Source organism: Schistocerca serialis, chromosome 11, assembly GCF_023864345.2.
Source record: "Schistocerca serialis cubense isolate TAMUIC-IGC-003099 chromosome 11, iqSchSeri2.2, whole genome shotgun sequence".
Lineage (NCBI taxonomy): Eukaryota > Metazoa > Arthropoda > Insecta > Orthoptera > Acrididae > Schistocerca > Schistocerca serialis.
This window is the reverse complement of record NC_064648.1, coordinates 190,781,913-190,796,692: the sequence shown is the minus strand read 5'-3', so window position 1 is coordinate 190,796,692 and position 14,780 is coordinate 190,781,913. Positions and strand designations below refer to the sequence as shown.

General features: G+C 42.7%; 1 protein-coding gene across 1 annotated transcript in view; it reads right to left on the bottom strand.

Annotated features, from left to right (window-relative positions):
• LOC126426638 (uncharacterized) overlaps positions 1-14,780 on the bottom strand; it is a 115,185-nt gene that overhangs the window by 48,993 nt on the left and 51,412 nt on the right. Inside the window, exons 4-5 of the mRNA XM_050088525.1 lie at positions 13,152-13,279; positions 11,508-11,683 (exon numbers count right to left, since the gene is read on the bottom strand). Coding sequence (XP_049944482.1) covers positions 11,508-11,683; positions 13,152-13,279 — 304 coding nt within the window. The remainder of the gene's footprint in view (positions 1-11,507; positions 11,684-13,151; positions 13,280-14,780) is intronic.

The window sequence follows — 14,780 nt, the reverse complement described above, 5'->3', positions numbered from 1 at the left end:
TAAATGACTGGAAACGGTCTCGTTCGGCTACTTGGAGACCATTTGCAGTCGTTCATGCAGTAATGTTCCCAAACAAAGTTGGAAATTTTATAGAGCACCATGCACCATGTCAGTAGCGGGACAGAGGGGTAGTCAGGTTGTCTACATCAGAGGCAGGTATGCACTCAGGGGGAAACCTATTGTTCTCCTTTGTTTGACAGGTACTTAACATATTATTCTGCTAAATGCTTTGCCATGTTGCGGCACTTAACCTATTGTCCCTTCCAGCCCCTCCCACTCCCCTTCCCCCTCAGGAAGGGGATGCTGACGCATTTTGTTAGTGCAGGTTACCTACATCGTGGGCAGTATGCATTCAGAGGCAATCCTATTGTTCTCCTTTGATTGACAGGTACTTAACCTATTGTCCTGTTAAGTGGTTTTCCATGTCACTGCAGTTAACCTATTGTCCCCCTCCCCACCCACACTAACTCCCCCACCCCCTCACTGCTACAGGTACACTTTGAGGTCTGAGTTATTGGAATAGCCCCTGTCACTACTATTTCACATGATGACACAAGTACCATTAGACCTGTGACGTCACAGACATACTGATGGGGCTCCCATCGCAAATTCACGATGGGGGCCATCATGGCGCACGTACCGTTACCTAAGATGGCGGCGGCGGAAATTCAAAAAGTGCCATTCCCCCCTTGCAGGTGGGAAACTCAAATTTTGTCATTTTTTCTCGAGGGCCACGCTCACTTGGACTTGCAAGGAAATAGTTAAAGTCTCCACCACGAACCTCAACCAACTGCCACATCCCATTACCAACCCATGTTAGCAGGCTAACAGGTACTAACGTGCACTAACGTGTACTAAAGTACACAGCGCATGATGTCATCTAAGATGGCGTCTGTGATATTAGTTGATGACGGATGTGCCACACACCACCTGGTGGGAAGTTGGAATTTCGACGGGAAGATAGGTCAATTGGGCTACCTCTGCTAACCTAACACCCCTCCTCTTCCCACAAAAAAATGGTGGGAAGTTCAAATTGCAACAGGATAATGCAACATACCTAAGAAAATGGCAGGAAAAAAGAGCACCTGCACTGACCTAATTCACCCAACCAACACCTCTTTCTAGGAATTGGTAGGAAAAAGACTCAGTTGATCGATCATTTGGAGGGTATTTGATTGCTCTGTATGGAATATTGTTTAAACAATTAAGAAAATTTATGGAATATATGGAAAAGGTATATTGTTTATTTATAAGAAATTCAGTTTGTGGGGGTTGGATTTCTCTGGCTCATCATTCTCTGCTGTTTAGAAACATCTAGGTCTTGTAATAATCAATTACATGGGGAAAACATGTTGTGTAACGTAATGTTCAGCACTGTACTCTGGTTGCTTAACCTAATGTTTGGCCCTTTGTCGGCACTTAACCTGTTGTTCTGTTAAATGGTTTTCATTGTCATCCCCATCCCCTTAAACTATTGAACTGCGTTTCACATAAAAAGTATTCAAATTAACTTAGTGTGCTGCAATTAACCTGCTGCTCTGCTCCATGTCACCCACGCATACACTGCCTCCCCTTAACTACTGTACCGCTAATACCACATTGACATAAAAAATTTATGCAAATTAATTAAATCGATATTCTTCACATGTATGGTGTAGTTGTTTGTAATTTGTGGCATCCTATTGGTCTTTGAGTATTGTTTCTATGTATGGGGGTTCTTACCAGGGTTCTGATTCAAGAGATTGAGAAGGTTCAGAGAAGAACAGCAAGATTCGTGACTGGTACCTCTAACCATCACGAGAGTGTTACAAATCTCATTGAAAATTTGAAGTGGAACACACTTGCAGATAGACTACGCACTAAATGGAAGGGCTGCTCACTAAATTCAAAATCCTACCTTTGACGAGGATGCAGAGCATATATTATTACCACCAACTTTCATATCGAACAATGATCACCATTCAAAGATAAGGGAAATTGGAGCTCATACTGAGGTGATCAGACAGACGTTTTTCCCACACTCAAACTGAGAGTGGAACAGAAGGAGGGAAATATAACTTTGGTGTGAATAGTGCCCTCGACCACGCACCGCTTGGTGGCTAGCAGAGTATATATTTAGATGGACTATAGTTTAAATAAAAGATTGCTAATAATAAAAACACATCCCACCACCTGACACCTGACGCTGCACTGGCACTCCCAGCGAAGCTATGACACAATAGTTTGGGCTCTGTGAGTATGAGACGCTGTCATCTCTTTCATACTTTGCACTTGAGAAATTCCTACCGAAATACGTGTTCACCTAGGCACCATTGCTGGTGTGATGACACATAGCTGCAGTTCAGTCCACCACCTAGAGATGTTGCAATGCTTCCCAGGGCACATTCCTAACAGGAGATCCTGTCCACCAGTGAACTTACCTGTAAAACTGCTCGTCTGGGAGCACCATCTGCCACTGTTTCCTGCAGACGAGACTTTCAGAGACAAAATTATTTTGCACAGATCGCTACATTGCACTGACAGTTAAACCCTGCAAAAATTGTCTACAGATCGTCAAATACATACAAGACTCACAAGAATATTTAACAGTCTAACTACAATTAAATATTACGATTCAACTGCAGTCTGACACCGATAGATGTGCAGCTAATGTTTCCTCTGGAACGAATCTCATTATCTACAGTGCACATACTGTAATTTCCCATGTAAAAAATCGCTTGTGGTTATCGATGTCCCTAATATTTACGTTCCTCACGATAGGACACACAGTTATCTTCTCTAGTCATGCCACACCATAAACCACAGTAACTTTACAATGCAGTATATACACATTTTGCACAAACAGTGCAGTTATCGTTTGTATCTGCACAGCATCCAAAAAAAGGCCCACACTCACACTGGCTATATGTCTCGATTCTCCTCAGTCCTAGGAAATTACCCGACAAAGTCGTCGAATCATCACTTCTGGAAGGTGCTGCACCCTGCCGAGATTCTTCAAACAAGTGTTAGGAAGGACAGGCGCCTGGCACTGTGTGGTAATGAATACCCCATCCGCGGATGTAATGCTAAGAAAGGCGTCACAGACACGGGTTGGCGTACTGAATCAACATCACTTCTGACAGACAACAAGGAAAATACTAGGGTACGCTTACGGGGTGCCGATGAGGGGACGTATTGTAACAGCTGTATTGACTGTCCTGTTTGTACACTATAGCAGGTCCAGATGAACACTTGAATTGCTATATTGTGCAGCTGCTTAGGAAATGAATCTATCACCACCTATGTTCGGATATACTTCCCGATGCATTGAAATCACAATTCACCATGTTCAATCCATCATTCTGTTATGACTAGACATACACAATCTTTTTTCTTTATACATGAATAGTAGTTTGATTACGTCCCACAAACGTATGTCAGAACATAAGCCATGGTACCTTCACATTCAAGCAGCAGCATAACATTTCCGATCGTTAACAGTAAACCTGTCTGTCATCAGAGGACTTCCATCTCATGTGTGATGAGACGTGACACATCCCAGTAAATGAACTTTGATTTATGTGATGTACTCCATCCTCCTGCCGCATATTGGGTGTAAAATATAGACTTCAGCGTCATAACTAAGTTAGTGATACTGCATTCCCAGTGTACATATTTGCCCGACAGGAGTGCTGTTTACAGAGTTAGTGACAGATCGATTTAACATCTAAGGTCATCAGTCCTCTAGACTAAGAACTACTTAAACCTAACTAACCTAAGGACAGCACACACATCCATGCCCGAGGCAGGATTCGAACCTGCGACCGTAGCAGTCCCGCAGTTCCGGACTGCAGCACCAGAATCGCACGGCCACCGCGGCTGGCCTGGAGTGAGGGGAGGGGGGTTATGTTAGGGGAGGTAGCCCAGTTGACCTATCTTCCCACCGAAATTTCAACATCCCGCCAGTGGGGTGTGGCACTTGCATCATCAACTGATGTCACAGCCGCCATCTCAGATGACGCTATGCACTGTGCACGTTAGTACATGTTAGTGCACGTTAGAACACATTAGACCACCAAGGATGTGGTGGTCAGTTGTAGATCGTGGTGGAGGCTTTAACTAATTCCTTCAAAGTCTAGGTGGGTATGGCACTCACAAAAACTCATTCTAAATCTAGGTGAGCATTACCCTCTCGAAAAACTGACAAAATTTGAATTTGCCATCTGTGAGGGGGTATGGCACTTTTTGAATTTCCCACAACGACCATTTTGGGTAACGATACTTGCGCCATCACGGCAGCCATCTTGGATTTGCGATGGGAGGTCAATCAGTGTGTCTGTGACATCATAGCTCTAATTGTACTTGTGTCATCATGTGAAATAGTAGTGACAGTTTATATTCCAGTAATTCAGACTTCAAAGTGTACCTGTAGCAGTGAAAGGGGCAGGGGAGTTGGAGTGGGAGGGGGGGGGGACAATAAGTTATCTGCAGTGACTTGGAAAACCGCTCAATGGGACATTGGGTTAAGTATGCGTCAATCAAAGGAGAACAATAGGATTGCCTCTGAGTGCATACCTGCCCCTGATGGAAGCAACCTGCAGTAACAAAATGGCCCCACACCCCCATTGTCCCACTACTCATGTCATGAGGTAATAATTATTTGCAACTGGTTCAAAGGACATTCTGGACAATCAAGGACATGAGTGCCATGGAACACTAATTTAACATAATTGTGAGGTCAGTTTTTGCACAAAATCGTGCACTGGAAACACTTTTGCTATTATGGATGGTTACAGAGGCAGCATGATTCAATATTTCTGCAGGGGATTTCCAATGAATCAATGCCGCATGTAGCTGCTGCACTACTTCAGGCAAATGGAGACCTGATACGATATTACTAGGTATCCCATGACTTTAGTCTCTTCAGAGTACAAATTCCAATGCAAACATTTACCCTTATCAACACACCCTTCAAATTATACACATAATGCATGGAATATTTTGGGGTAAGGCGGCAGTAACAGTATCCATTTAGGAGAGGAGCGAAGTAGCTGATCGTTATGTCAATCATGAGATGCCCAGTGACTTCACCAAAGGTCTGTTTATTTTCCTTTACATTCAAAACAATTTTAGAATAGGGGTTTTATGCGCCCATTAGGGCACCTGTTGAGACATACGTTTTATCGGTATGAATTAGCAGGGCCAGTAAGATGGGAAGAATAACCATTACTGAAGGAGTGGCGGTGGTGCATGGCAGTAGCTGTTAGCACGCACCAAGGCGGCGTGGGAGTCGCTGCTGGAGTACTCGTTGTTCTTCTTGCTAGTAAATGTCGATTAAAGTGAATGTAGGTTAAAGAGGGAATACTCTATTGAACGTAGGCAGAAAATTTCGATTTTAAAAAAAATGTATGTAACGTGAAAGGAACTACTGAGACAACCTAATGAATCCATGGACCCTGTATGACAGCAAGGGCTGTTCAAGCTGGTGGGGGCTCTGTAATGGTGTGGGGCATGTGCAGTTGGAGTGATGTGGGATCCCTGATGAGTCTAGATACGACTCTGACAGGTGACACATACATAAGTAGCTTGTCTGTTCACCTGTGTCCATTCATGTCCATTGTGCATTCTGACAGACTTGGACAAATCCAGTAGGACAGTGCAACATGCCCGAAATATTATGTAAGATTAGAGTGTGTTTGAGGCATACAAGCCTACAATAGCTTGTTTAAATCTAATGTGGTGTTGTTACCGAATGAAGTTCACTTAGAAATTTCAGTTTGTCTTGTAGACACTGCATCAGCATTTCATAGGAAATGACCAAAAACTGGTGGCTTTAGAAGTTAATGACGTTCAGTTAATTAAAAAACAAATGAAAAACGAGAATTGTCACATTTAACATAAGCAGCAGTGATTCACTGGATAAAGTGTATGCAAATCTCTTTCTAGTATAAGAGATCTATTTAAAATCAAATGTAATGAGGTTGCAGGTGAACTGTCTTTTGATCTAAGATTGCGGTGAAATAGAGATATGGATTTGATAGCTATTTTCGCCAGCCATCGTTAGGTAGCTATCTAAGGCACCCTGAAAAGCGAAGCATTGTGCACTTATGGAATAACGTACAATTACCGGAAATTAAATTTATCTGACTCAGTCAAAAATTACACACGTCACACCACATGGAAATACAAATGGAGACAGGAGGGTGATGGGTAACGTATCAGGTTCGTATGAAGTCCGATCATGTACATTAACGACAAAGGGATTGCACAAAGTAAAATTCTTGAAGGTACCAAGGAGAGTAAAACAGAAACGGCCCAAGAAAATAGTATGGTTTAACGCATATGGAAACGAAACCAATCACCCATGTGAAGAGAACATAGACATCGTAAATACGTGTATGGGGATTGAATAAAGGAGTCTGCTAAAGACAGGGAGGACACTAGTATTGTCTCATGTGACTGTGTTGCAAAAGAGGTATATTTCAACAAGCCAAGAATGAATCCACTGAAAGATAAGTCGCTAAACATTTGCAATTCAGAAAATGATATTTATGAGAGAAGGGAGAAGTATAAATCAGATTATAAAGAAATGACAAACGAGAAACAAAAGTAAAGTCGAAGCTACAGCGATCTGATACTTGATGAAGAGAAAATGGATACATTTGACGAGAAAAAGTATTTATTAGAAACTAGTGATGAGTACAAAATTTAAACCGATCCCTGTAGTCTATACTAAGCAACCTCAGGGGACGCACAACTGTTCTGCAGCTATGAAATTCGCCATTATAGGGCCCATAGCTACGGTGGTGCTATCTAGTTTATATCACAATTCTGCACTACTGCCAACTCTCCTATCAAGAGTACTCTTTAATCGTGGATCTAATGGGACTGAAGTAGAAGTAAGTGTGACACTCAATTATGGAGTAATAGATTGAGTCTCAGCATTAAACAAAATCTCTGCGCTGTGCAGCTATACAGAACATGCGGATAAGGAGCATAAGGGCTCAAGGTCATGTTTGGTAATCTCTCCATTTAGGTTTTTTGTATGGCAATGCATTCTTCAAATATCGTGTCAATCTTTAAAGCATAAACCTAAATTCTTTTAACTATACCTAATAACAAAAATGCTAAACAAATGGAAGTCATAGAAATCATGAACATAAAATAGATCAAGTGACACGATAGTCTTTGACAGGTGCATATATGTGAAAATAAAAAGTCACATGGGTGGATAAGATGTACTCAGAAACACGCAAAATATATCCTGTAGTATCAACGACGCAGCACCTAAAAAATCACTACTCCCCTATGGTGACGTAATTGACACTAAAGTTTGATGAGTATACAGAAATAAACGTGAAAGAATAAGGATTAGAAGGTAAAAGGCAAAGAACAGGTAAGTGAATAACACTATAAGGATAGTAGATATTTGCGTTAATAAGTCAAAAAAGTAGGACTTGGGAGGAAACCAGCTGAGCAGGCAGTTCCGGTCATTAAAGTGTATAAAGGAGTCGAAAGTAACAGAACACTAAACAGTGTTAACACCTTGCAGTGGACTACAGATTAATAAGATATGTGAAGGGGAAGGAAGTGAGAGAATATCCAGTAATATAAACAACTGGCACTTGTTTAAAACGAATTCATTTTGTAGGTGTTCAGGTAAGCCTCGCCACCTCCCAAGTTAGTAAGAGGATATTGGGTAGGAGGACTCATTCCCCATGTTGGTGTTGCTGTGGTCTTCAGTCTGGTTTGACGCATCTCTCCATGTTATTCTATCCTTTGCAAGCCTCTTCATGCCCGAGTAACGACTGCAACCTACACCGCTCTGAATCTGCTTGCTGAATTCATCCCTTAGTCTCCCTCTATGATTTTTATCCATCACGCTTCCTTCCAGTACTAAATTGGTGATCCCTTTGTGCCTCAGAACATGTCCTGCCAATCGATCCCTTCTTCTAGTCGTGCCACAGTCTCCTCTTCTCCCCACTTCTGTTCAGTACCTCGTCTTTAGTTATGTGATCTACCCTACCTAACAGTCACCACCCATATCTTTCTGAGTTGTCGTACACTATTTCCTTGCTCACTTTGATTAACCCTTCGACACCTACATTATCGTTGTGGACCTGTATATCCACAGCAGTTACCATGTTGAACGTAGCTGAGGGCAAATGATCTACTTCCTTTCATGTCTCAACTCCCCTATCACTGAAATGATTCGTCTGTCTACCTCCTCAGACGCATAACTGCACATATCCTTCATCTGATTGAAAGTGATCACGAGTTCATGCAAAAGTCAACCCTTATTCTCACTCCATCTCATATCCACCCCACAATAACCCACGTAAAATAATTCTAGAATAGTACCATAAAATCTAGGACGTTTACTGGAAGCTTGTACAGACTCAAATCAGAAAATACCTTGTCACTCTCCATATCCTGAAGGTATATCCGATACAAATTCCTTCCTGCAGCAAATTTCAACGAAAGTCACTATCACACACACACACACACACACACACACACACACACACACATACACACACACTCATCCCAGCTATCAGTCCCATTTAAATTCTCCCTACTCCTTGACCTCTTGAAATATTCAAAGAATCTCATGGGTACTACTGTTCCTTCTTCCTCACCAATGTCTTGAACACACTAACTCGCCACTAGGAATTAGAGAGATGCCACAGCAATATACTTCATACAAAAAGACGCCTGAACTGACGACAGACAAGCTCTGAGTATACCAACTATAAACTCAAGTACTGGCAAGCTTTCTATTGACTTACCAGCCATGATCCACTCAACATTACCCTCTCTTTCTCAATAATCAACCCCTGACTGACAGTCTAACAAGGACCCTCTTGAGTCCAAGATCACAACTTCAGTCTTTAGTAAAGCTAATTTCAAAGCGTTGTGTTAACAATTCTGACAGGAAGAACATTAGCTGCAAATGACTCACCATGTGCATCAGGAGGGTGACAGAAAATAAGTGTCCAGGAGGTGCACAGGTCATACTTCTATGGCACGTATGTATTATGCTTCACAGACAGACATTGTCGATGTTCAAGACATGTTAAAAGCAAACCATGAAATTGCACTATGAACACCAAATGAAAAATAGTGCGTCATAGTCGTCAAAGAGGTGCCAAACATCAAGATCCAAGGCGAACTTCTTTGGGGTTACAAACCGAAAAGGACGTCCAACTGCATATTCACTCTTAAAGAAAGCATACAGAATCATATTGGTGTAATAGGGTGGTGAAAACAGATGGAATGTGATTCATCCAGCCTAATGCAGAACAGCACGCCGAAGAGCTTGTTGTGAAACTGATATCCTTGAAGACATAGCTCCAGAAAGTGCTATAATATGGTTTATAGACGTGCAAAAAGCAGACATCCAGAGGTCGAATTTACACAGTGGTTCCAGGTGGTGTGAAATGCAATGTCACACATTTTTTGGGAGGAATAGTTTGCTCTAAAGGAGCATGATTTTTATCTGGAGACGAGGAATCAAGCAAAAGCAAGTTAAATGGACCAGCGATTGGCCCAAACCACTGCTCTTACCATAGCTGTTGTTTTCTTACGCCGCTATTCCATTCTTGCTTTCTGTGACATAAATATATCCTACTGCCCTTGCAAGATCACACACACGAGAAAGAGTCGTAGGGAGCAGAGCACCTTCAGCTTGTCGCAGCACAATAAATAACTTTATAGCCGATTTACCATCAAGTTAAACAATCGGTATAATTGTATACTAATGTATTGAGGCATTGATTTTACTCGACTTTGACACAACTCTCTTAGTACCTCTAATTTCCTGGATTCCTTTTAAATGCATTTCTTCTTCAAACAAATTCCTTACTGAAGGATAGAATAATCATCTACAAATTTTCGGGTCGATTCCGTATTTTGCAGTGCATATCACGTGGACACTTCGTTTGAAATGTCGTTATCTTATGTCTTCCAATTCTATAGCACTGTTTCAAGTTATGCTACCGTCTACTACTTCCCTTGAAATCACTGTAATCTACGTCACACACAATTTGATGTGCATAACGTAGTAGGTAACTATCATGGACATCCCATAAATTTTATCAAGAAACCTTGAAACGCGCGGAGATCACTTTTTGTAAAAAGTCCTTCTTGTTCTACCCTGAATATTTGTCCTTTTTCTTATGCAGAACACGGTCATACTGCTGTGGAATTATTCGAAATCTATTCACAGATGCGTTATTCCTATCCTGCGGATGATCTTCCATGTATGTTATTATGTTTAATACCAGCTCCTTGGACAACGATTGGCCTTTACTACGTTTCAATGGAGCCGAGATTTCTGGCTCCCTGCCCTACAAGTGTGATGAACTACATAGCTGGGACTCGTTTCAGTATCAGTTTCACTTCTTAAGCACATATTATCATCATTGCACTCGTTATTTATACCATCTGTACAGTCAAACATATACGATGCCACACATCCCACTGAATCATCTTGCAGAAGACTTAATATTTCATCTGCCACTTCTTTCTCACTCTGCAAAAATCCCTGTGTTTCTTTCTGACGAATCATCAACTTCGTGAAGTGTTGTTGTAGATATATTGCAATGTTTGTTTCTTTATTGTTGCCATTGCTCTGATTCATATCAGCACCACTAGCATTGTAACACTATTGCGAGTTACTCGTTGACTGAGCAGATCAGTTATGTTCCATAGCCTAATGTTGTGCTCGCAGCTGGAGACCTCCAGTTCCACCCCTGTTGCCATTGGCAGTCAATATTGTGGTTGCACGATAGACAATATGTGAGCAGTCGAATGCCACAAACATCATTGGCCTTTTGCCACCCCGCACTCAATGGGGTCGTCGTAAGTATAGTAAAACTTGTCGCCCTCCACCTCCAAGACACACTCACCATCCTCGACAATCCCAAGCTGGCCACTCCCTGACCCCACATGCCCAGTGGTGGAGAGGCATACACGTTGTACCTCTCACTTCTATCTTCCAGTATTTATGCACTGTGCTATGAGCGGATTTAAAACCGCACGTCACAGTGTAAGACATGAAAACTATGACCAATTACCACCCCACACCCTCCTATCGACACCTCTTCATCTTTTGTTTAATCGTTATCGCTGGTTAGCCCTTAGATTAATATAACTTTTGTACGCTCTTCCTTCCCTAACTGGTGCCATCATCTAGGCTAGACGTGGAAATACACGTTATTAGCATGACTTTCCTCGATTAGACAAATTGTTTTAGCCCTGTTTGACCTCTATACTAGGTTTATGTGTCAAGTACCACAAATTTTCAGAGGTTCTCACTGTTTCCATAAATTATGTAAACTTATGTAGTATCTGGCAGCAACGGTATTTGACTGTTGTCCACTAGTCACATTTTCTGCTCAGTCCTGAATTAAATTATCGCAGCTGTTTACGTAACTGTAAAAAATACGTACGAGGGGAAGGAATGGAATAAAAATTCATGAATCGTAATTAGTTCGACAAAAGTTACAAAGTATACTCGCTTTTACCTAAGTATATAAGTCCCAGGCCTGTTCTTGTGTTCTTCCACTTTGTAGTACGCCATCTGCTCGCTGACGGATTGCACATCATGAACCCAGCCGCTTAATCTCGTGTGCAGCATGTCTCTCAGATGTTTCATGCTGTTAATCCATTCATGGCGTTGCAGATCATTTGAGTGGATACCCTGAGACACACAGAAGGAGGTTCAAATTACTTACAATATTCACAATTAGCAGCCAACTTTAAGTTACACGTGTAGGTGCGACTATTGCATAATGCTTAAGTTAATGCCAGCTTATGACTAAATATACAGTTTTGTACAACATATTATAACATTAATGCAAAGTGGGTTGTATTGATGTCTTATCAAACACACGATTCTCAAGCTACAAAGTCAGTTCAGAGAGTTGCATTTATTTGTACACAATGGAGTCGAATTAATGTGACCACCACCTACATTCGACGTTAACACATACTAGCTATGGATGTGTATGGGTAGTTATAGATAAACTTTCCCTAAACAGATTATAAATGGATCTAATGGATACGTTCGTCATACGCCCCGCACTGCTTTCTGCCGTTATTTCACGCAGTGCTGGTTGTCTGTTAGCAGTGACAGCTGTAGTCAAACGCCGCTGCTCTCGATCATCAAGTGAAGGGTGTCAGCCACTGCATTGTCCGTGGTGAGAGGAAATCCCTGAAATTTGCTATTCTCGGCACAGTCTTTATACTGTAGGCAGCAGGATACTGAATTCTCTGACGATTCCCGAAATGGAATTGCCCGCGCATCTAGCTCCAACTACTATTCCGCGCACAAAGCGTGTTAATTACCGTGGTACGATCATAACCACGTCAGACATGAATCACCTGAGTACAGTTGGCAGCTGCGCCAGTGCACTGCCCTTCCACACATTGTGCACGCGACATTACCACCGTCAGTAAGTGAGCACATCGTTACCCCGTGCCTTGTCACCTCAGTGTAATTTCGCAGAAGGAGCAGGAATACTGGAGTGTGAGGTAGGTAGTGGTTGGTCATGATGTCCACGGTGCATAAGCTTAAGTTTGCGCCCATTAAATTCTTCATGTGTGGATAGACATTCTCCAAGTTATTTCCGAACGATGAAGCCTTTAAAAAATCAACATAGGCTGTCAAATTCTATTACGCAAGGTGATCTTTATAGCAGACCGTAATCCCTGACCCCTCTCTCCCGCGTATTACCTACAGAGTAATTGACTCCAAATAAGCAGATTCTCAGATAGTGAGATAAAGGACGGTTTATTAACATCTGGACCATTGCCTAAGAAATATGTGGCCACCAGGCTTAGGCTTGTACTGTAAGATCTGACAGGAAGTTTTCCAGCTGGTTTAGGAAGTTACGAGAAACTACGAACAAGAAAGGTACGGATGATTTTCTTGGCTATCCTTAACCGTTCCGACTGTGCTTGCTTTGCCTGATAACCGCACAAGGTAGAGGGGGTCCGATCTCTTGCAGTGAGTTAACATTGCAGTCAGAGCGGCGGAAACAGCGACACTGTGAGCCACGTAAGCCAGTAAACAGACTAAGAGGACTGACCACGTACTCGTGGCTGTGTGTATCACTTTCTCATCCCGCGTACATATAACATAAAACACGAAAAGAATCTCCACTTACCATTTGCTCGAAAGCGAGGGGGACGAGCAGCTGAGAGAAATGTTTGACACCCAGTGAGAGCAGCTGCGCCGAGTCCCGCCAGTAGTCTGAGAGGTGCTCCAGGAAGACCGGTATCTCGGCCTGGAATTCTGGACAAGAAGACGGACGACAAAGTGGTGAAGAGGTCAGTGAATCAGATTTCTATGCGAGCACAACATTCACTTTCTGCATTCACAAGGATAAAGAGGGTATGAAGGTAGAATTTACTAAATATGTATACACTGTCAGACTACAGTCACACTACAGTATGGACACCTTTTTCGGACCGAAGCGGTACACGAGTAGTATATCTGTGCCTGTATCATATGTTGATGGAAATGTCATCTCTATGTCAGCTTACTTTTAGCATTTTAAACACTGGCGTCACCAGCACTAAATTCCAGGGGGGGGGGGGGGGGGGGAGGGGGACCAAATAGGTAGGCTTACATCATAAAAGACTCTAAATGGGAGATCTCCTTGAAGAAAGTAAAAAAATTGGAAGCTAAAATCATTTTTTGGAGGATTGGTAAGGTCTCAGACCACATAAACTGACGGGGAAAGAAAACGCAATGCCAAGAAAGAATTGTGTGACATAAACGAAAGTAGGAGTGTTTCTATATCTTAATGATGACGCCTATTCCAATTTCGCGCCAGTCGCGTATGACGATACAAATTACATTTATTTAAATACACACTGTAACGGTTGTGATGGTCAGTTGCCTTTGAGACTGGATGTGGTAGATTGACGTTAGTCAAGAATATCTTTAAGGCGACAGACACGCTATTATCAACACTTCACAGCGTTTGTAACAGGGCTATGGGAACCTGGATGTTCCGTTGTGATATTGCAGAAAGACTTGACAGGTAGGTAGGTAGCCACTGTACATGACTGCTGGCCACGGTGGGCACGAGAATGCACGGTCTCGAGAAGGCTGGGCTCCAGACGACCACGTGGCTGTATGGGGAGGGAAAACCATCGTGTTCAGCAGATGGCTGAAGGAAAGTGAGCAGCAGTTGGAACAACAGTAACATAATGAACTGTTACAAATTGGTTACTTCAAGGACAGCTCCGAGCAAAACTCCCTGTACTGTGCATTCTCCTCACCCCAAACCACCGCCATTTGCGACTTCAGTGCTGTCAAGAGAGAGCTCGCTGGGGGCAGGGTGGAGATCTGTCGTGTTTTCTGATGAGAGTTGGTTCTGCCGCGGTGCCAGTGACGGCCATGTGTCAGTTAGGAGGAGCCCAGAGGCCTGCAGCCAGCTTGTCTGTGTGCTAGACGCATTCAGCCTACATCTGGAGTTATGGTAGGAGGTGCGATTTCCTATAGTAGCAGGAACACCCTCGTGGTTATCACATGCCTCTGACGCAAATTTGTACGTCAGTCTGATGACTCGACCTATTGAGCTGCCATTCACGAACAGCGTCCTAAGGAGTGTTTTCCAACAGGATAACGCTCGCTGTAGTGGCCCCAACATGCTCTACATAGTGTCGACATGTTGCCTTGGGCTGTTCGACCATCAGATTTCCGATCGAGCACGTATGAGACATCATCAGACGACGATTCCAGCGTCATCCTTACCAAGCTTTAACCATCCCTGCATTCAGTGAGC